The sequence below is a fragment of the Nannobrachium achirus genome (assembly GCF_963921795.1).
Source record: "Nannobrachium achirus genome assembly, chromosome: 24".
Classification (NCBI taxonomy): Eukaryota; Metazoa; Chordata; class Actinopteri; order Myctophiformes; family Myctophidae; genus Nannobrachium; species Nannobrachium achirus.
The window spans coordinates 39,586,783-39,610,357 of record NC_137831.1 but is presented as its reverse complement, the minus strand read 5'-3'; the positions used below and the strand labels follow the sequence as shown (position 1 = coordinate 39,610,357).

At 41.6% G+C, this 23,575-nt stretch overlaps 1 protein-coding gene across 3 annotated transcripts in view; it reads left to right on the top strand.

Annotated features, from left to right (window-relative positions):
• LOC308280500 (sodium-driven chloride bicarbonate exchanger-like) overlaps nt 1-23,575 on the top strand; it is a gene marked incomplete at both ends in the record, with an annotated part of 140,212 nt that overhangs the window by 77,023 nt on the left and 39,614 nt on the right. For all 3 annotated transcript variants that reach the window (XM_080720786.1, XM_080720785.1, XM_080720784.1), the window contains 7 exons: nt 1,235-1,376; nt 4,855-5,015; nt 6,967-7,155; nt 15,121-15,209; nt 18,537-18,694; nt 20,502-20,589; nt 22,817-22,963. In XM_080720786.1, the coding sequence (XP_080576912.1) occupies nt 1,235-1,376; nt 4,855-5,015; nt 6,967-7,155; nt 15,121-15,209; nt 18,537-18,694; nt 20,502-20,589; nt 22,817-22,963 (974 nt within the window). The remainder of the gene's footprint in view (nt 1-1,234; nt 1,377-4,854; nt 5,016-6,966; nt 7,156-15,120; nt 15,210-18,536; nt 18,695-20,501; nt 20,590-22,816; nt 22,964-23,575) is intronic.

The window sequence follows — 23,575 nt, the reverse complement described above, 5'->3', positions numbered from 1 at the left end:
GGCCTTGTATGATGAAGCAGGGCTTTGCTTTGCGAAAAAATATAAAATTGAAACTTGGAGATACAAGCTTTCTGCCTGACACCGACGATGTACTGTACAGTGTGTGTACAGTATTTTAACCTCACTTCGAGTTCACTTTACCTCTGTTCTTCTGTCAAATGCACTGTTTGATTTGTTAACACTCGGGTGACTGAAAGAAATCACTTCCACTCTGATTGCATCTATCAGTCCAATTGACAGGTAAATTCTCTCCCTTTTGGCCCAGGAGAGCAACACCTCCTCCCCTGCTGCCACCGGGGGTTCTATTGTCTTCCAAATGTAAATTAGCATTTCAATTGACCTCTCAAATGGGGCGCGCAAAAGGTGTGAAATTCTCTCCTTGCTTCTGGGAGGGGGAGGAATGGGTGAGACCTGTCTTTATGACCGATAACTAACAGTCAGAGTGGTATAATGGTATATTATTTCATACTTAGGAAACGTTTCAGAAGGGGAAAAAAACGAGAACATATGTCTTGAGTATTTAGGAAAAGTCATGAAAGGGGACATTTCTGAGACCTTCACAGGGAGAGTTATTGCACTTTGCGATCTCAAAATCGGTCAAAATGACCTGTTAGTCACCTGTGTGTTAAACCCATTTAGAACGGGTACACATTTTGTGTGTCATTATTTTATGCTTTAACTATTGAAAAATAGCAGATATACAAGTGAGCTTGTAGATCTGCTATTTTAGAAAAATTGTGAAAATTAGAATTTTGACCCGATTCTATAAGTGTCTTTTGAATCCTTCTAAGGTTTTTTTTAAACCCCATGTTTCTATGTCAGCAATCTGGCCAGCCATCGTCAAAGAAAAGGTCCTTTTCACTTAAATGGAGCTCAGTTAGTCTGTTCTTGAGAAACTGCTATGGTCAGTGGTTTTCATGTGAAGGACCCCCAAAATGATATTTATTTGGCCACGGACCCCCATCTCAAAATATCTAGTTCTAGGGACCACCCAGAAGCAACATTTGAGTTACAAACCTTCACTTTAAAAATACACATATTCAAAGATTTGCACACATTTTCACGACTTTTTCAAAAATAGCAGATCTACAAGCTCGCAGCGCAGCACTCGGTGCCGCGCTGTGAGCTTTTATATCTGCTATTTTTCACTGGTTAAAGCATTCAATAATTCTAGGCCTAAATGGGTTAAACATTGTTAACGTTGTGCCTCTTTGTGTGCGTTCTTTCCCTGCAGCAGACACGCCAGCGCAGCGGGTGCAGTTCCTGCTGGGGACAGAGGATGGCGACGAGGAGCACATGCCCCACGCCCTGTTCACAGAGCTGGACGAGATCTGCCTCAGGGAGGGGGAGGACGCCGAGTGGAAGGAGACGGCCAGGTACCCACAAGGCTCTGTTCACATAGTCACTGCTGTCCCTAGCTCTAGAAAATAACAAAAACTGTTTCGCCCCTCACCAAACCAAAGGTATCAGTGGACAGTTGAAAGCTTACCTTACTCTACTACTCTACTTGGATGCAGTCTGGGCCCCCCACCATCACACTTAAAGAGGTGGTGCCTCTTGTACTTTTTCTGTTTTTCATGTGTCTAGGAGGTTGAAAGTACATCATTGGACCCCCTGGTGTGGTTTTTATGAGCAATTATGTATTCTCTTGGTATTTGTTTGTTTTCTCTTGGAGGCTGCCACCTTGTGGTCAAAAGTGTCAGTTAAAAAACACAGATACTTTTACATCACAGAATCAACTCCTCCCCTAATTACCATTCACCCAACACTGTGGGGTGTGGCTAACTTCAGCTGGGTCACCACCCACCATGACATCCATGCATACTTAATGAACTGGGGGTGTGGCCACATAAAAACCCAATTTTAACTCTTTCTGTATACTTTTTTGGAAAAAATCTTCCTCCTAGCATAATCATAATACCTGATAATCATGTTTTAGAGGGGGGAAAAAGCATGGCACCACCTCTTTAAAATACATTTCGAGGGGAAAATGAAAAATATTCCACCGGATGGAGACTCCATTTCTTCTAGTTTTTACCATCACGGTGCCAACTCAATACTGCCGCCTAAGTCAGAGGACCGCATTAACAGAGCATTAGTCTTATTGGGTGTTATTCAGCTCTGTGACGTTGGAAGCGATGTTTCGTAAAAAAAGTCTTCAACCAGGATCTACAACTGATCTACAAGCTCACAGCGCATGTTGTGAGCTTGTAGATCTGCTGATTTAGTTGAATGTTCGCCTACTATACTGTAACACACCCAGAATAGGGACGCTAGGGTTCCTCTGGTTAATGGCAAGTGTTTGTTGAATAAAAGCATGCATTGTTTTGGCACATGATCGGACAATTCCAATGCCTTTCCGTGGGCACGAGAAAACACCGTTTTTTGGCCTGGATTCAAGATGGAGCCGCTCAAAAGAAAACCGAGCGAATCAGTCTGGATTCCAGGCTAAACCTTTTTTTGTAATCTGATTGAATTGGGCTTTTACCTAGAACTGCTTGCTTACAGCAGGGTCTTAATGTATCAGTGGAAGAGTAGGGAGACCATCTCTAACTACTGCTAGTTTATGTATTAGAGCTATACTGTGTAAGTTGCTCAACTGGTGGTCTGTAGCAGTATAGCAAACCGCGGTCGCGTTTGCTTTTTTCGTCCGTTTTTCGCTCGCGGACCGTGCCGTCAGACCACCGCGTCCACCTCGCCTCGCCGAGACGCTTTCAATGAGGTCTCCCGTGTCCTTCTACGAGCAGCGGTTGGAGAGTTACATGCTAGACTCCTCCAGTGTAAACACTGCAGTGTACTTCCTGAAGGCGTGTTTCCTAAACCCACCAGAGAGCCCGGCAGTGTATGTTCTGCGCTGTGATTGGCCGGCAGTGTATAACCCTCGCTGTGATTGGCCGGTAGTGTGATGACGCAATTTTTCCGCGAAAACCGGTCCCGGGCAGGGATCATAGAAAACATATAAAGAGAAGGCTTTAGAAGCTGAAAATAACGGAGTGGGGGTTCTAAAACTTTAGCGATTTAACAGCTAGGACCATTTTAAGATTTGTTTTATAACAAAAGTTACATGGTACAACTTTAACATACTTACCTAATGTCTTTAACCCATTTAGAACGGGTACACATTATGTGTATCATTATTTTATGCTTTAACTATTGAAAAATAGCAGATATACAAGCTCACAGCGCGGCACCGAGTGCCGCGCTGCGAGCTTGTAGATCTGCTATTTTTTTTAAATCGTGAAAATTTGAATTTTGACCCGATTCTATAAGTGTCTTTTGAATCCTTCTAAGATTCTTTTGAAAAACCAATGTTTCTATGTCAGCAATCTGGCCGGCCAACGTCAAAGAAAAGGTCCTTTTCACTTAACTGGAGCTCAGTTGGTCTGTTCTTGAGAGACTACTTTGTCAGTTGTTCTCAAACCTTTTCATGTTAAGGACACCCAAAAAGATATTTATTTGGCCACGGACCCCCCATCTCAAAATATTTAGTTCCAGGGACCACCCAGAAGCTAAATTTGAGTTACAAACGTTCGCTTTGAAAATACATAGGCTATATTCAAAGATTTGCACACATTTTCACGACTTTTTCAAAAATAGCAGATCTACAAGCTCGCAGCGCGGCACTCGGTGCCGCGCTGTGAGCTTGTATATCTGCTATTTTTCACTGGTTAAAGCATTCAATAATTCTAGGCCTAAATGGGTTAATGACTCCATCGACTCCACGGCTCCTTTGAAACAATAGATTCTTATTCTACTGGCGGAACAAAAGTATGAATGGGTTTGAATCCGCGTGAATCTGTCTCCTGTGCTAATCGTTTAAGCCACGGATAATTCCCCACATCATCTTCATACTTGGCAGCAAAGTGTTATGAAATGTGTCTTCTGCATGTGCGTCTGTAAGCGGGCTTATAGCCTATTCTGAAATATGTCTTCTGTGCAGGCAAAGGGGGCTTGAGCCCCCGCCCTTGTATCCGTCTCTAAAAAGTGCCCTCTCCAGACCATGAGTGCAGTTTTTACTATGGTGAAAGAAATGCAAAAGCCCTCTTTCCATGCCATACCTGAAGGCAGCATTCAAGAGGACTGCCTTGTCCAAACTCTCCTGAACTTGAACGCAGCATCTTATGTTGAAAGAATTGCCCTCTCTGTGTAGAAATCCATGCCGTTACGCCACATCTCCAGTACTGACTTGATTATGCTTAGTTCAGTGTGGTATCAAGTAGTGATGTGCGTATCGGTATTTATATGGATATATCGATCGGTAACCTGAAAATAATATTGTATCGATACTTTTAAGAAAGTGTCGATACCTATATAAACCATACAGCTTTATTAAAATTAGGCTATAGAATAAAATAAGTATGAATCATTAATTTGATCATGCCAATTAGTGCATTTCTCAGCACCCGCAGATGACGCATAGGCCTATGTAGAAAGAAATAGACTTCTGCTGTGTTTGAATTAAGTTTTACTTCATACAATATTTTATATTAAAAATAATGGAAAGTCGAAAATCAATAGGTTGGAATGCATATCAATCCTATCATGTGGTGTTTTTAAACGAATATTTGAATTTTGAAAGTCTTTTTTGGCGATATATATTACCGTACTTCCGGTATATCGGTATCGATATCGGCGATATTGACCCCAAAATATTGAATATCGTATCGAATTGGAAAAAATTGTATCGGCACACCACTAGTATCAAGTACCGAAAATAGCCGACCTCCGAGCTCACAATGCGTCTCAGCGCGACGCGTTGTGAGCTCGGAGGTTTGCTATTTTAGATAATTTCACCAAGGTGCCCTTTTAGAAATGTCGGCCCCTGCCTCTCTAACATTCTGTGTGCGTTTCCAGGTGGTTGAAGTTCGAGGAGGACGTGGAGGACGGAGGAGAGAGGTGGAGCAAGCCCTACGTGGCCACGCTGTCTCTACACAGCCTGTTTGAGCTGCGGAGCTGCATCATGAACGGCACCGTGATGCTGGACATGAGGGCCAACTCCCTGGAGGAGATCGCAGGTACCAAGCTACGCCGCAAAGCAGGGGTGGGACCAGGGGCGTCACGAGTGGCGGGGGGAAGTGGGACTGATATACTAGGGCCCAAGGTGGAGGGGCCTTAATTATGTTATACTTTAGTGAAAATATGTTATACTTTATTTAAAAATAGCAGATATACAAGCTCACAGTGTTCTGCGAGCTTGTAGATCTGCTATTTTTGAAAAGTCGTGAAAATCTTTGAATATATGTATGTTTTAAACTAAAATGTTGCTTCTGTGGGGGGGGGGTCCTTGGAACTAAATATTTTGAGGTGGGGGTCCGTGGCCAAATGCATATCATTTTGGGGGTCCTTCACGTGGAAAAGTTTGAGCACCACTGACATAGAAACATAGGTTTTTTTTTTAAAAACCTTTTGGGGATTTGAAATATTCAAAACCCTCAAATCTTTTTTCACTCTCTACCAAATGTTTTTGCAAATAAATAGCCGATTTACAAGTTCATAACGCATCGCGACGCGTTGCGAGCTTGTAGATCTGCTATTTTTTGGCAAATGTTCTGCCCCAGGATAATGGATGTTGGGGATATTTTGATTATCGCGATATTACCGTAAATCGCGTCACAATAATCGTGACAGGTTGCAGTGGAGAAACATCGATTTTTTAATTAAAAAAAAAGATGTTGTCACTATGTTGAAAACATAGTGAAAATAGCAGATCTACAAGCTCACAAATCATCACATTGTGAGCAGTTGTGAACTTGTAGGTTAATGGTACGTAGGTTAATTCATAATTCCTAGGGAGGCACCAAATGTATGGGTCTCGAGCTGATAAAGTGTGGGAAAGTCCCGAGTGTTCGTTCTCTGAGTGTACAAATGCAACCAAATGGACCCCAATCTGCCTTCATGGCTGTTAACATTACATTTATTACATTTATCAGACGATTATATGGTCGGTCCGCCGACAGCAGAGAGGGGAAAATATGTATAAGTCAACACGATTAGCGCCGTGATGGACTAACAAAAACATCAAATTATGTTAAGACTTGATTCCCCAGCCAGCTAAAAATAAGCAGCTGGGTTGGGAAACGGGGGCATACGTGTGCCCATGTGCTCAGTATGTTTCTCATGCTTCGCCCTATGGCCATCTGGGTTTATTTGTGAGGGGAGTGGGTTGTGTTGGGCTGACCCAGGCTAACCTGGGACTGAGCTGAACTGTTACAGATGATTCTGGATTCAGTAAAATCCTCCGTGTTCATTTACCAATATAACTAGAACCTCTGTAGTGGAGTGGAGGTGTTCTCTTAGTAAGATAGATAGATAGATACCTTTATTATCCCACAGGGGAAATTCAGTTGCCCAGAGGCAGCACAGCAGTTTAAGATTGCAAGTTACAAAGAAGTAGGAAAAAGAAAAAGAGTACTGTAGTCCAAAGAGCAAGCACAAAAAAAGAAGAAAATAAACAAAAAGTGTCGAAAAGCTATTGCAAAAAAGAAGAATATATACATAAAGTGACCACGAAACTTTCAACGCTCAAAGTGACACGTCACACACACGTCACACACACAAAAAAAGGGGATATCTTCAGAACCCAAATTCTGGAATAAATTCCTTACCAAAAAATGTCTTCACCAATGTGTTTGTAAAGGTCTCTATTAACACATCTCATAAAGACTGAAATTCAATTTCCCGAGGAGAATCCTTAACAGCTGCTGAAAGTTGGGGTCCCTTTAAATTAACTATACAGGATATAACACACCAAAATAAATCCCCGAAAGCCAATCATTTGATGACCAACAGTGGTTCCCTATGCAGACACAAAGAGCCTGCTTTGTTCCCTATGGAGACACAAAGAGTCTCCTCAAATTATTGAAAATAGCCCACCTATCAGATATTTTCAATATCTTCACCAAAAGGCCCCTTTAGATAGTTCAGCCCCTGCCTCTCTAACATTCCATGCACGTCCCTGCTCCTCAGACATGGTTCTGGACCAATACGAGACGCAGGGCTCGGTGGGCCCGGACGCGCGCAGGAAGATCCGCGAGGCGCTGCTGAAGCAGCACCACCACCAGAACCACAAGAAGCTCGCCAACCGCATCCCCATCGTACGGTCCTTCGCCGACATCGGCAAGAAGCAGTCGGAGCCCCATACCATGGACAACAATGGTGAGTGGGTCCTGACTCCTGCACGCAGGCACACACAGAAATAGACGTTCGCGAAAGAATCGAGTCTATTGAGCGGCTCTTTGAAATGAACGATGGGATCCGGTTTGGTTCCTTTCTAATGAACAGTGGTGGGAAAAGTACTCAATTTCTTTACGAAAGTGAAAATATCAATACTGCAATCAATGTGGGAATACTCTGCCACAAGTGGAAGTTCGGAATTAAAATGTATTTAAAGTACCAGTAGTAGAAAGTACTCATTATGCAGAAAGTCCCATTTCACAAGTTTTCCAATGAATAAAATGTAGAAAAATCTTTTGAAAATAGCAGATCTACAAGCTCACAATGCGCCACGTTAACTTGTGACGCATTGTGAGCTTGTAGATCGGCTTTTCAAATGGCAGGTATATATGTCCGAAATAAATGTATATAGGGTTGAAGTTATTTGTAATTATAATCAAAATCTACAAAGTAAGTAGTAACTAAAAGTAGCCAGTCTTTTGAACGGCTCTTTGAAAGGAACGGATTCCAGAGATCTGGCTCATTTCAAAGAACCATAAATCCCATCTCTACACATAAATGCTTGGATAGAAACACACCTCTCTAATCTTTCCAGCTCCCACCACATGTACGGTATTCCTCTGCTTTTGGCCTCATGGTGTATAAAAATCGTATCATTTGTAATGTAGTGTAAATCCTTGGGATGCACCCATATGGAAATTCTTGGCCAATGCCGATGTTTAAAATAACAAGCCGATAGCCGATACTGATACCGATATTTGTTTATTTAGTTTTTGGTGTTATTTCCCCTTTTGGGCCAGGGAAATAAAGAAATCAACATTATGATAAATAACGGTTCAGAAATTGCTCTCTTGTTAGGCTGCAAATAACCAACACACCAACATAGCCAGCGCAAAATGTATGCTTATCAACGTCAGATAAATATCGGCTACTGCCAGCTTTATTTGCCAATACCGATATTGACCGATAACGGCAAACATCGTCCGATACCGATGTATGGCCGATATATCGGTGCATCCCTAACTTACATCTATTCAAGTTTGTTCTGTTTTCTTATGTCCATTTTTTGACCGGCTGTTTTGCTGTTTGGTTGATCATCTCGTTTTCTCCTCTCGTTTGTGTTTCTCAATCTCTGTGTTTGTGCGTCTTTGTCTGTGCGTCTGTCTTGTATGTGTTTGTGTTTGTGTCTGTGTCTGTATGTGTGTGTGCAATCTTATGTGCAAAAAATGCGCCATGCGCGCATCCAGTCAACGGCATCTTTTATCATACCACAAAGTCCCCGTGCCACTTGTCTAAGAAAGCTCTGCCCGAGATATCGTCACCCAGAAAGCCCTTTTCCTGTGTCTGGTGCCCGTCGTGCGTGTTCGCCTTCCCTTCACCCACAAGCCCCTCCCAGAATGGCGAAACGCCCCATGGCCAAACCAGGGGCATAGTTCCGCCGATTTAAAACAAATCCAATACGGAACTAAAACTTCCTATGTTTGGCCGCTAGTTGCGCTGTTTTCCCCCCCACGAGGTACCAAAAAGAATGTGTCTACATTGGACCCCATTCGTTTTCCCCTTTGATTTTCTATGGTTCCTGTCGCTAGTGAAAAACTCCCTTTCAATCACCATGATATGCGTTTTGTGCAAATATGGTTCCATGTATGTTAAAATTGATGATAAAGCTGCGGGGGGCGTGGCCGACTAAACTGATACCAGCCGGCTGTGTTCTTCTTCGTGTGCTGTATTTCGGGAGGCTCCGACCACATTCTCCCATGTATACCTGCGGTTGCACTTGACCGTTGGCAGCCAATAGCATCCTCTGATGCCTTTACAATCTATTATGGCGACACCCATGCCAAGGACCCATATTGTGTCATTTGCGCTGCATAGAAACCAATGGCTTCGCTTTGTCCATATCTTTTATACAGTCTATGGTTCGCCCTCCCATCACCCACAAGCCCCTCCCAGAATGGCGAAACGCCCCATGGCCAAACCAAGATCAGGCATCTTAGTTTCCATCAGGCGGTAGCGCAGGGCTACTCTCTCGTCCAGCAGCAAGAAGCAGACCAGGAAATCTGGACAGGCAACTAGCCAGGACGCCTAAATCAATGCTAAATACCAGTGGTGTAAAAAGTACTTACATTCTTTACTTAAAGGTCTGCTGTCAGCCCCGAAATTATAATAGTATGATACAGTAGTTCATGTGGTCTCTCTCCCGTGTGGATCCTGAAACTGTCTCAGTGTAATCTGCCCAACAACAGCTGACCAGTACAGTAAGTACTAAGTAGTCAAACAGTCAGGCTATACAGACAATTAATTTGATTGGCTTATAATTGCACATCAATGACATCATAAAAATATTAACTTGTTTTTTAAAATGATTCTTAACTCATTCTGTGGCTATCCCGAACATGTTCGGCTTTATTTCAATCCAATACAATTTTTTTTTTATTAATTGACTTACCCTGAGCTGCTTGTAGAGTCGTGGGTGGTCCTGGCTCGTCCTACGCTAGCCAGCTAGCCATTTTACATGGTCCGACGATATATTCCATTAAAAATGGTTTAAATTTTTGAGCCCCCCAATGTTCACTGAATGTTCAGCGCCGCTTCCGGAACGTAGTCCAGTGTGCCTATCCCGAACATGTTCGGCTTTTTTAATGAAATGAATAAAATGATCCGAGGCCTTCTGAAGCCTGGGCCTAAATTTTCAATCCAGTGTTCGAAATCCGGCCGCCCCCCGGCCGGCCATTAGCCGCGAACGTTGCTGCGAATCGCCGCCGAATCCAATGAAAAACCACATCTTTGGAGGCCCATATCTCTGGATTGTGTTTTTAGGGATGTGGCGCGAGGTTTATTTACGGCGAAATCGCCTAAAAATGATCTTTTAAATGACAAAATGCTAATAGCTATTCTGTAGCCATTTTCATCCGGGACCTTTCCATGACGTGCACGAACGTGAGCACGCACGTCACTGCAACGTGAGTCCCCGGATGCTAATACGCTCGCCTATGGGACAAACCCTGGCATTCTTTGGCGCCCTCTAGGGGCTGGCACTAAAACGGTTAAAGTGACAGTAACCCTTTAGGTGACAGGCCCCCTTTAAGTAAAAGTATCAATACTGCAATGTAGACGTACTCTGTTACGAGTAGAAGTCCAGTGTTCAACATTTACTTGAGTAAAAGTGCAAAAGTATTGGTATCAAAATGTACTAAAAGTACCAAAAGTAAAAGTACTCATTGTGCAGAATGTCCCATTTCAAGTTATCAAATATAAAATCTTTTGAAAATAACCGATCTACAAGCTCACAATGCGACACATTGTGAGCTTGTAGATCGGCTATTTTCAAATGGCCTGAAATGGTTTACGGCTGAAGTGGTTAATGTATGTTTTCTAATAATAATCAAAATCTACAAAGTAACTAGTAACTAAAGTTTTGAAATAAATGTAGTGGAGTAAAAGTACAATACTTGGATCCGAGATGTAGTGGAGTAGGAGTAAAAGTATAGGAAATTGGAAATACTCAAGTAAAGTACAAATAACTCAAAAGTGTACTTAATTACAGTACTTAAGTAAATGTACTTAGTTACTTTACACCACTGCTAAATACTAATAGTAGACTAGAGCGGACAAAAAAGCGGAGAGTGGAGAGTGTCCTCACAAGGAAGTAGGAGGAGGAAATACGTTTTGAACGTATTCCACATCCTGGAAGACTTTCTACGTATGCTCTGATGAAGATATTGTAGAGTACTAGTATGTTGTCATTTGCCATGTGGGCTCACATAGCCAGACACTCCGAGATCTCTGCCTATACCCATACAGTAGGTCTTTGTCAGGGGCGTCACGAAGGGGGGGGAGGGGGGGAGTGGGACTGATTTACTAGGGCCCAAGGTGGAGGAGGCCTTAATTATTTTATGCTTTAGCTATTGAAAAATAGCAGATATACAAGAGCTATCCAGCCGGCTCTCATAGACTCTAATGTTATTCACACAACTTCTGGTGTCAATTGGCCACGGAGTGCGATGAATCTGCTGGGCAAGGATAGCGGGGTAGAGAAATCTACGTTGGTGTCTTTTCCTGATCTCTTGTTCCTAGTTTGCGGCTGGGCTACTATTGTGTGATATAAAGTATATGGTTAGGCAAAGACCGCTGATTGTCTGGCAAGTGGCAACGAGAGACTATGTGTGCCATGTACAGTATGTATTCAGTAGGGGTGTAACGATACATTTTAACAGCGATACGATACGCATCACGATACATGGTTGATGATATGATACATGGACGATATTGGTTCATTCATGGCGATACGATTCGATTCAATGATTTAAAAGTAACTATTTAGCTAAGAAATTAAATCACGTGTGAAACGCGTCAATAGTGCATGTTTTTAAGGGAAAAATCTATTATTATGGATATAAATAAGTAAACACTGATTCTCTAGCAAATACATGGACATTATATTTCAACACATATGGACAAACCCGCACCTTGACATGAACACAGAGATTACACACATTTATCAATAGACCAAGATTAGTTATATGGAATGGAAAAGTAATTAAACCCCATTTCATTTTCCTTCTCAAAATTGCTAAATACAAGGCACAAATACTTTGTTTCCATACAATCAATTATTTGCACTGCAAAACGATTTAATACCCGATTATCTGCATTTTAAAACGATACCGATGCGATACAAAGCCAAAACGGTACAATATATGCTTTTGCATATTGATATAGTAGATCATTGCAAATTAAAATCAATTTTTAGATTCAGTTACTATATCATTACACCCCTAGTATCCAGGCTTTCATTCTGACACACACATTCCTCAGGAAGACTGCACTCATTAGCCCAGCTCAACCATTTTGTGAAATCACCTCTGGTGTACGCCGTTGCTTTGGAGTGGACATCTGCATACTCAGCCTTCCGTGATCACATAATTGGATGCCGCTGCCCCAGATCAAAAATGCACGTTGCTTTTGTATACCTGCAAAGTTTTGATTGGATGAGTATTCCTCTAGAGCAGGGTTCCCCAATAGGAGGCCCGCGGGCCATTTGCGGCCCGCGGGGGGCTACTGTCAGTAACCAATCCCAGTAATAATGGTGGTATAAGAGCAGCAACAACACTAGTATATCGTTGTTGTCGGGTGAAAATCTCGTATCTCCAAATCTTTCGCAAATCATACAAGGCCGTCGCACAAAAGTAGTGAAAACAGACGATCTACAAGCACACAACACCTCGCACCAGCACACAACACCTCGCACCGCGAGGCGTTGTGTGCTTGTAGATCGTCTGTTTTCACTAGTTTAAATCATTTTTTAAATGATACATTCAAAACGAACGGTTTTGAACATACAAGATTTTCACCCGACAACGACGAAAACTGTCGCTGGAGTAGTGGGAACGCCACTGTCGCCCCCTGCAATGTTGTGGCCCTCGGCCTGGTACCCTAGACATAATTCGGCCCTTGGGGAAAACTAATTTGGGAACCCTGCTCTAGAGGGATATTCTACAGTAAGAATATCAATCATGCTGATTGATTATTTGTGACCATACCATCCACTCTCCTTTTCCCCCACTCTCTAGCGGTCTATGTCATAGCTAGAACAACCGTACTGAAGATGCCCTTCAAACATAGTTCTAAAATTATAACAATCACTTATTACTAATAACAATAATTATCCCACATCTTGGATATAACCTATTAACAGGAACCATGCTCGTAATTTTGGTTTCAAGATCACAAATATATGGTACCATTAACCCCCTCACTAATAATGCTGGTCTATTTGAGCAAGTCACAATATGTATTGATGTATTTTTAACCCATTTAGGCCTAGAATTATTGAATGCTTTAACCAGTGAAAAATAGCAGATATACAAGCTCACAGCGCGGCACCGAGTGCCGCGCTGCGAGCTTGTAGATCTGCTATTTTTGAAAAAGTCGTGAAAATGTGTGCAAATCTTTGAATATATGTATTTTCAAAGCGAACGTTTGTAACTCAAATTTTGCTTCTGGGTGGTCCCTGGAACTAGATATTTTGAAATGGGGGTCCGTGGCCAAATAAATATCATTTTGGGGGTCCTTCACATGAAAAGGTTTGAGCACCACTGACATAGAAGTCTCTCAAGAACAGACTAACTGAGCTCCAGTTAAGTGAAAAGGACCTTTTCTTTGACGATGGCTGGCCAGATTGATGACATAGAAACATAGTTTTTTTCCAAAAATCTTAGAAGGATTCAAAAGACACTTGTGGAATCGGGTCAAAATTCTAATTTTCATGATTTTTCAAAAATAGCAGATCTACAAGCTCGCAGCGCGGCATTCGGTGCCGCGCTGTGAGCTTGTATATCTGCTATTTTTCAATAGTTAAAGCATAAAATATTGCGTCATTATGTGTTCAGGCCTAAATGGGTTAAAGGACAACTTTGTTTTTTTACAACAAGGGTTCATATTTTCGATTGTAATTAGAGAAAAGAAAAAGTGAGTGTTAAAATGTTTTCATTTGCTTTGTTCTATTGTTTTATTGCGTTCACCATGCTAAAATGTGGGGCATGCGTATGGGGGCATGCGTACAAGTGGCTAAATATGTCTTTTTAGACACAATGAGCCAGCAGTTTCTTTATTGCTATTTACAGCAACACTTCTATAAGTCATCATATCCAACCATGAAAGGTTGCATTGTATCTTGGGAATGGGCTTATTCTATGTAAAACTACATATTTAGCCACTTGTATGCATGCCCCCAACCACTGAAATAAGAATCTCTAAAACAATAGAAAGTAAATGAAATAATTTTAACACTCATCTTTTATATTCTTTAATTACAAATATGAACCCTTGTTGTAAAAAACTAAAGTTGTCCTTTAATAATTTGGAGGCAGCACCAGATAAAGTCCGAACGAAATGTTGTATTTTGCTCAAACAGTGCGTCCACATCACAAAATGCCTGGAATTATAACTATAAACAGGAGCAATCTTTTACTTTCTTTTAAAAGATATTTCCAAATGTATTGATTTTCCACCAAGCCATTAGTTGATAGGCTGTGCAGATGGAAGTACAATGCCAGAATTTAAACTACACATTGAAAGTTAAAGATTGCACCTCACTGAGTTAAGCGGAAGTTGACACACTGTCGTCGCCACACAGATTGGGCCCAAAGCACCCAATCTCCACGATCTTCCATCAAACGATCTTGGCTTGCACTACTAGAACAAATCATAGACTAGCGATTGCACTTGGAAAAAGGGATACAACATTGGTCCTTTGTTCATTGCTGTAGAATAAAGCTACAGCTTAAAGGGATATTTCACTTTCAAAAAAGCTTTTGGTCATTTTATCATCTAATCAGGCTTTTATGAACACCCTGAACAGATTTTAATTTGCTTGATTCAATATTTAGATATTTGATATACTGGTAAATGTTATCAGGCCCTCCAGGCCCAGGGCCTCTCCCCATACACACCCATTGTAACTTCAAACTCCATTTTAACCATGATAAATTCATTAAAAAAACCTGTTATTTTTAATAATTCTTTAGGAATAAACATTTATTAAAAATAAATGAAAAAGGTTCTCGAGAAAACAGCCTGCTCACGTATTAGGAGGGTAGTATGAGTCACCAGAAAAAATAATGGGTGTTTTTGATGAATCTGTCATGGTTAAAATGGAGTTTGAATGGGGCCCTCCTCCTGGAGGACTGATAACATTTACATAAAATATCTAAATATTGAATCAAGCAAATTAAAAACTGTCCAGGGTGTTTATAAAATGACCCAAGGTTTTTTTGAAAGTAAAATACCCCTTTAAAGTGACAAAACGTACAATGTTGCACCATTATTTCTCCAGACTCACTCACTACTGTGGTTTTTTCATGTCTTGTTATGGGAGTGCCATGGCAAACCCTCTGTGAACTCTAGGTGAGATTGATACCGTGTTGTTCTTATCTCCCCCTCAAGGCCAGACGGTCTCTCCTCAGTCTCACCCGGCCCACACCGAAGGCAAGCAGGACGTCAGCCGAGAAAACAGCCACGTTGACTTCAGCAAGGTGAGGCCCTGGGTTCAGGGGCGTCACAAGGGGGGGGGGGGGGGGGGGGAGTGCGGGACTGAGTTACTAGGGCACAAGGTGGAGGGGGCCTTAATTATTTTATACTTTAGCTATTGAAAAATAGCAGATATACAAGCTCGCAGCGCTGCACAGAGTGCCGCGCCGCGAGCTTGTAGATTCTGCTATTTTTTAAAAGTCGTGAAAACGTGTGCAAATCTTTGAATGTATTTTTAAGCGAACATTTGTAACTCAAATTTTGCTTCTGGGGGGGAGTGGGACTTAGTTACTAGGGCCCAAGGTGGAGGGGCCTTAATTATTTTATACTTTAGCTATTGAAAAATTTCAGATATACAAGCTCGCAGCACGGCACCGAGTGCCGCGCTGTGAGCTTGTAGATCTGCTATTTCTGAAAAGTTGTGAAAATGTGTGCAAATCTTTGAATACATGTATTTTATAACATTTCTAACTCAAATTTTGCTTCTGGTTAGTCCCTGGAACGAAATATTTTGAAATGGGGGTCCGCGGCCAAATACATATCATTTTGGGGGTCGTTCACGTGAAAAGGTTTGAGAACCACTGACACAGAAACACAGGTTTTTCAAAAAATCCTTAGAAGGATTTGAAACATTCAAACATTCAAAGACACATTTTCACGATTTTTCAAAAAAATAGCAGATCTACAAGTTCGCAGCGCAGCACTCGGTGCCGCGCTGTGAGCTTGTATATCTGCTATTTTTCAATAGTTAAAGCACAAAATGGGAGTGAATCCTTGTACCCAGGGTACAATTTGGTTCGACACCCTTGCCCGGGACCACCGTGGATCCGCTGTGTTTATCCACGGGCCCCTGATAGCTGGACACACGAGCAGCGACGTGTATTTAAGGAAGATACGGTTACGGGTGTTCAGGATGATCTCCGTGGAGACTTTGTCCTGGGAAAATGTCAGCCATGTCGACAGTGTTGATTTACCTCGACTAAAACTATGAAGACATTTTTTTGTAGACTGCGTTTTTTCACTGACAAAAACGAAATAAAAACGAAATAAAAACTAAGCTGTGATGACTAAAACTAAGACTAAACATATTGACAATTTCGTCAACAAAATAAAAACTAGACTAAAACGTGAGGGACTATTAGAGAAGAGAGTCATTTTATGTTTGGTTGCTCTTAGGTGTTGCGTGCTGAAAATAGCAGAAGCGCGACGCGTTGTGAGCTTGTAGATCGGCTATTTTCAGCACACAACCAAGTGTAAAATCAGTCATTACGACGCCATCAAGGCCTGCCAAAATACATTTCAGTTGACTAAATCAACTGTAGATTTAGTTGCCTAAAATCTTATGATAGTTAGTCACAAAATTAGACTAAAACTAATACTTTTCAGGTGACTAAATTATGACTAAAATTAAATTTTGCTGTCAAAAACAACACCGCGTTTTGACTGCCACTGTTGTTTTGCGGCATACTGTCTCATGGGTTATTGTGACTCAGTGCTCACTTCTTTGTCGACACGTCTTTACATAATGTATGCCTCTTTGCATTATTTACACTTCTTTACATTATTGACACCTCTTTACCTTATTTATGCATCTTTACATTATTTATTTACCTCCTCTATTGTGGTTGTAGCTGTAAAGGTTAAATATGCACTTTACAGACTGTGCTGATGAATGCTCCTTTTTGGCGTCACTCAACAAAAAATAGCAGATCTACATTATGTCTGAATACAGAAACACTTGCAAATAAAAGTCAGTCCTAAAGATCGTATTTGAGAAACAAATCGTGTTTGACTTTAGCCTTAAAGACATTTTTATTTTTCGGAATTCACAGCTTCATGAAATAGAGTAACGTCGGCCCTTCCTATATAATAATTGGCTACTGGGAGGGCTTGCTCAGCTAGACACTATCTGCCACTGCTAAGCCATGGCAGCAGATAGTGTGATATTGTCTGGCTATGCAGGGCTAGAGATCCGGTTGTCCAGAACCATCAATTCAACCAATATGCCCATATATGGACATGCCAATGTAGACGGTATGGGCATCAACCAATGACAATGCACCAGTGTTGATTTTGTCGAAGACTGATATTTTGTCGATAAGACTAGACTAGACTAAAACAATTTCAGAAGACTAAGACTATTATTTGTGTTTTTAAGACTAATGCTGCATTCACACTACAGATATATAGTTGAACGTTTTGCTTGCTTGGTCAATGTAATCTCAATGGAAACCAGCTTTAAAGATACAGGACACACACAGAACAAAGCTTTGAAAGCTTTAAAGCTGGTTTCCATTGAGATAACATTGACCAAGCAAGCAAAACGTTCAACTATATATCTGTAGTGTGAATGCAGCATAAGACTAAATCCAAGTGTAAGATTAATGGCTGTAAAAATAACACTGGTATGTAACTGCAATGAAATTGAAGCCAAATACATATTTTATGTATGGTTTTGACTAAGTAACAGGCAGTAGAAGACAATGACAATTCAGAATGATGTGGTTATATTTAACCTAAAAAAAACGTATCCTGAAGTAAGACTAATCCCAAAAGACTAATATTTAGAGTAGACTAAAATGTATTGATATTTCGTCGACTAAGACTAGACTAGACAAAAACATTTTCGGAAGACTAAGACAGGACTAATACTAAATGGTGTGTTATTCAAAAGACCCAAATCAAAATTTGCTGAAAAAATTAACACTGCTGCAGCAGCTGCACTGTCCAAATGGCCGTGAGGTGATGAATACTCCCCGGATGATCGAGCGTTGATGCTGAAAGCAGTGTTCATTTCGTCGACTAAAACTATGACGAAAAATATTTTTCGACTGCGTTATTTTCACTGACGAAAACTAAATAAAAACTAAACTAAAACTAAGCTGTGGTGACTAAAACTAAGACTAAATATATTGACAATTTGTCAACAAAATAAAAACTAGACTAAAACGTTAGGACTAGTGGAGAAGACAGTCATTTTATGTTTGGTTGCTCTCTGTTGCGTGATGAAAATAGACGATCTACAAGCTGCGACGCGTTGTGAGCTTGTAGATCTGCTATTTTCAGCACGCAACCAAGTGTAAAATCAGTCATTACGATGCCATCAAGGCCTGCCAAAATACATTTTAGTTGACTAAATCAACAGTAGATTTAGTCGCCTTAAAAACGTAATTATATTTAGTCGACTAAAATTTGACTAAAACTAAAACTTTTCAGGAGACAAAATTATGACTAAAACTAAATGACATTTTATTCAAAAGACTATGACTAAAACTAAATCAAAATTCGCTGTCAAAAACAAGATTGGCTGAAAGTGTCGCTCTGTCTCTCAGATTGACCTCCACTTCATGAAGAAGATCCCTCCCGGTGCAGAGGCGTCCAACGTCCTGGTGGGGGAGCTAGAGTTCCTGGAGCGCCCCGTGGTGGCCTTTGTGCGCCTGTCACCCGCCGTACTGCTCAATGGCCTGGCGGAGGTGCCCATCACCACCAGGTCAGAACATACAACACTTTGGCTCTGTCTCTCTTAGGGATTAGAGATGGGACGATATTACAATTTCAAGATTATTGTGACAAAAGAAATCGCAATTTACGATATTATCGCGATAATCAAAATCCATTATCCTGGGGCGGAACATTTGCCAAAAAATATGTGACGCGTTGTGAGCTTGTAGATCGGCTATTTTTTGGCAAAGGCATTTGATAGAGAATGAAACAAAGACTGTATCAAGTATGTATATTACAAGTACATTTTACCAATTATAGAGGGTTTAAGTGGTACCGGATATGCAGCTTGGCAAATAAAAGGTGAATTGATCCCAGTGCATGACGGAGGACGATATCACGATAAATTAAATCTCCACGATACAATTATCGTGAGTGTTTTTTATCGCGATAAACGATAATATCGCTTATCGTCCCATCCCTATCAGAGATTGTGATAAAAGTCACTCGTGATAATCGTATTGCGGAGATTTAATTTATCGTGAAATCGTCCTCCATCATGCACTGGGATCAATTCTTGGATCAATTCACCTTTTATTTGCCGAGCTGCATATTGTCCGGTACCACTTAAACACTATAATTGGTCAAATGATTATCGCGATAATATCGTAAATCGCAAATCTTTTGGTCACAATAATCATGACGTGACATTTGCATATCGTCCCATCCCTAGTCTCTATCCCTCCCCCCCTCCCCCCTCTCTCTTTCTCTGTCTCTATCTCTCCGTCTCTGTCTGTCTCTTTCTCTCTCCAACCACTGACCTACAGTAGCACAGTGCTAGGTCAGTGGTTCCGTAGTTTTGGAACTACACGCTCACTACAAGCTCACTACTTTGTGAGCTTGTAGATTGGCTATTTTCCCCAATAGAGCGTATGCGTGTGTCGTCATCATCATACCCGGAAGTTATGCGGGAACCCAAAAACTACTTTATGTCCTTGACCATACATCCAAACAGAAAAGTCCTATCTGATTGCATTAAACACTGTTAAACTCACTTTGCCACTCGATTTGCCATTCACTTTATGCATGCTCATACCCTCTATATTTATCTGTGGAACCGAGTCAAACTAAATGTAATGCCAAGTGATTGTCACAGTGGCGTCAGTTCAGCAAAAGCTAGGGTATGGCAAAGATGGGAGTCCTCATGGAAAAGAGGCATTACATTTTGTATAACACGGTTCTATTGTGAAAATAGCAGATCTACATGCTCACAACGCCTCGCGCTGCGAGGCGTTGTGAGCATGTAGATCGGCTATTTTCACAATGTCTGAAAAAAACGAGTTTTGTCAGTTTTTTACACGTTTCTACGGTTTCTTGGGCTGGATATGGCAGCCTGGAACTGTTGTTCAAGTGCAGCTAAACTTAGCATGTTAGTAAACGTGCCACATGAATTGCACCTGTGCAGCTGATCTACAGAACCTGGGAATTTACCATTTTGTCAAGATGGGGAGAATAAAAGTGTGGAGAATATAATTATTATACTTGTTAAATTGACCATTTTGTTAAATTTTGCATTTGTAGTTATTTTACGGTAATTTAACAACATAATAACCATCACAGATACACAAAGAGACATTCATGGATTTATATTTAAAAGTAACTTTTATTTTCCCCCCTGGACCCAGGGTATGGCAGCTGCATACCCCTGCCATACCCAATTGACACCCCTGGATTGTCAGGGTCCTCCGTTCAAATATGAATATTTTTTGAGAGGTTGCGGCCTGAAAAGTTTGGGAACCCTCTTAGGGGGAAGCGACGGACTCCAACTCCTCCCTCTCCTCCTCTGTTGCCTGCAGGTTTCTGTTCATCCTGCTCGGCCCCATGGGAAAAGGTCCACAGTACCACGAGATCGGCCGCTCCATCGCCACCCTGATGACTGACGAGGTAAGCTGGCCTCAGTCACAGTGTGGTTCCTCTAGAAGAAAACGTATTTTAAATAAGTATGTTATATTTTAAATGTATGTTTCCTGCCCCAAATGAATTTAAAGTGAATCTTTCATGAACAAATCCATCCATCCATCCATCCATCTTCAACCGCTTATCCGGAATCGGGTCGCGGGGGTAACAATTCCATCTGGTCTTTGGTCTGCCACGGGGTCTCCTCCCAGTGGGACGTGCATCGAGGACCTTCCTAGGAAGGCGCTCGGGGGGCATCCGTACTAGATGCCCGAACCACCTAAGCTGACTCCTTTCCAAGTCTATGCTGTATAAAGGTCTTTGCACACTGCTGTGTTTCTTTCGTCCGAATATCGGAAAGAATTTCGGAGCAGGGAAATAAAACAATCGACCTCACGTTATGTCAATCACATTTGCACACTGCCGCCCGCTTCGTATTCATTTTCGGACCAGGGTCAGATTTTCGCAACTGTCGCCACTGGTTCCCTGCGTTCTCTCTCTCCTCTCTCTCTCCTTGGCCTGAAAAACTTTTTCTTTTCTTTTTTTTCTGCGGATTTTCCAAAATGCAACGAAAAAACGCCTAGTATGCAACCAGCTTAAGTCCATGGTTCCCAGTATCTGGCAAAATCTGGTACCCCTCACCCACACAATTTTCAGCCAGGCAGGGCCTAGAATTTAGGCCTAGAATTATTGAATGCTTTAACCAGTGAAAAATATAAAGATTGTAACAAAAATTTTGCTTCTGGGGGGTACCTGGAACTAGATATTTTGAGATGGGGGTCCGTGGCCAAATAAATATAATTTTGGGGGTCCTTCACATGAAAAAGTATGAGAACCACTGACATAGTAGTCTCTCAAGAACGACTAACTGAGCTCCAGTTAAGTGAAAAGGACCTTTTCTTTGACGATGGCTGGCCAGATTGCTGACATATAGAAACATAGGTTTTTCAAAAAATCTTAGAAGGATTCAAAAGACACTTATTTTTACAATTCTACAAGCTCGCAGCGCAGCACTCGGTGCCGCGCTGTGAGCTTGTATATCTGCTATTTTTCAATGGTTAACTCTTATTGTGCCGATCCCGAACAAGTTCGGCTTTATTTCAATCCAATACAATTTTTTTTTTTTATTATTTTACTTACCGTGAGCTGCTTGTAGAGCCGTGGGTGGTCCTGGCTCGTCCTACGCTTTCCAGCGAGACATTTTACATGGTCCGACGATATATTCCATTAAAAATGGTTTAAAATACATTTTTGAGCCCCCCAATGTTCACCGAATGTTCGGCGCCACCGGCGGTACGACGTCCAGTGTGCCGATCCCGAATTAATGCGGCTTTTTTAATGAAATGAATAAAATGATCCGAGGCCTACTGAAGCCCCGGCCTAAATTTTCCATCCAGTGACCGAGATCCGGCCGCCCCCCGGCCGGCCGTAAACGAGTAACGCCGCCGCGAATCGCCGCCGAATCCAATGCAAACCCACATCTTTGAAGGTCATTTTCTCTGGATTGTGTTTTTAGGGAGGCGGCGCGAGGTTTATTTACGGCGAAATCGCAGAAAAATGATCTTTTAAATGAGAAAAAGCTAATAGCTATTTTGTAGCCATTTTCATCCGGGACCTTTTCATGACGTGCACGAACGTGAGCACGCGCGTCACTGCAACGTGAGTCCCCGGATGCTAATGCGCTCGCCTATGGGAGATACCCTGGCATTCTTTGGCGCCCTCTAGGGGCTGGCACTGGAAGGGTTAAAGCATAAAATAATGATACACAAAATGTGTACCCGTTCTAAAATGGGTTCAAATTAACAACTCTTGGTGACTGATTGTCTCAGCCATTTTGTGCAAAGATCATGTGCTCCTAGTGAGCAAGAGGAGTCTTGTCTTGGTCTTCTGTCTCTTCTCACTCGTCTGAGTTAAATCACAACATGTTTATTACCATACTTAATGTTGATGCTCCATGTGGGAGTTGCTGTACTGTAGCTAGGACAGAATAACAGCTATGACGTGTTGGATCGTTAACACAATTGAGAACGCGGATGACACAAGCTATAATATTTCAGGCTGAATAAAAGCGAGTTTGTAGATTTTGATTTAGATTTTTAGACTTTTACCTGTAACCAAAGCCTGTAACTAAATAGTTCTACATTGCAGCATTGATACTTTGAGTACTATCTTCCATCATTACTCTTAGAAGTTATGTTATTTATGTGTTTCCCAGGTTTTCCACGATGTGGCGTACAAGGCCAAGGACAGGAATGACCTGGTGGCCGGTATAGATGAGTTCCTGGACCAGGTGACAGTCCTGCCCCCTGGGGAGTGGGACCCTTCCATCAGGATAGAGCCGCCCAAGAATGTGCCCTCTCAGGTAAAAACATGCCACTCTCGCTGCATGCGTCGAAAACCCTTAGGGTTTAACCTCGTTGTCTCAATACGGTAGTTGGATATTTGGCCAAAACTGGCAAACATTTGGCATAAATAGCCGATCTATGTTTCGACGCATTGTGATCGTGTCTGTTGGCTCTTAGTGCAGACGAGATTTGGTGTAGACTCTACACCAAATCTTGTCTGCACAAATTAATGAATGCGTGCATTAATAAAAAATAAATTATTTGTATTTTTGTCCTAATATTATATTCCTGATAGGTTATGTTTTTCTTAATATTTAGGCATTGACTAAACTATCTGTGTTTATTCTTATTTGAACCACTTGAACCCATATTCTGAGAACTTTTGCCAAAAATAGCCGATCTACAAGCTCACAACGCCTCGCAGCAGATCGGCTATTTTCGGCAAAGGGGTTTGGTGTAGAGGAGAAAAGAGCAGACTAAGTACAGAGTGAAGGGTCAAGTTTATTAAGTATTGATGGTTCAAGTGGTTAAATATCTGAAAACACAGATTGACATGAATCCAAAATGCACTGATGATTGTGCCGTCAAACGATGAAAGGTGTCCTTGCCTGAAAAAGGGTTTTCAGGCA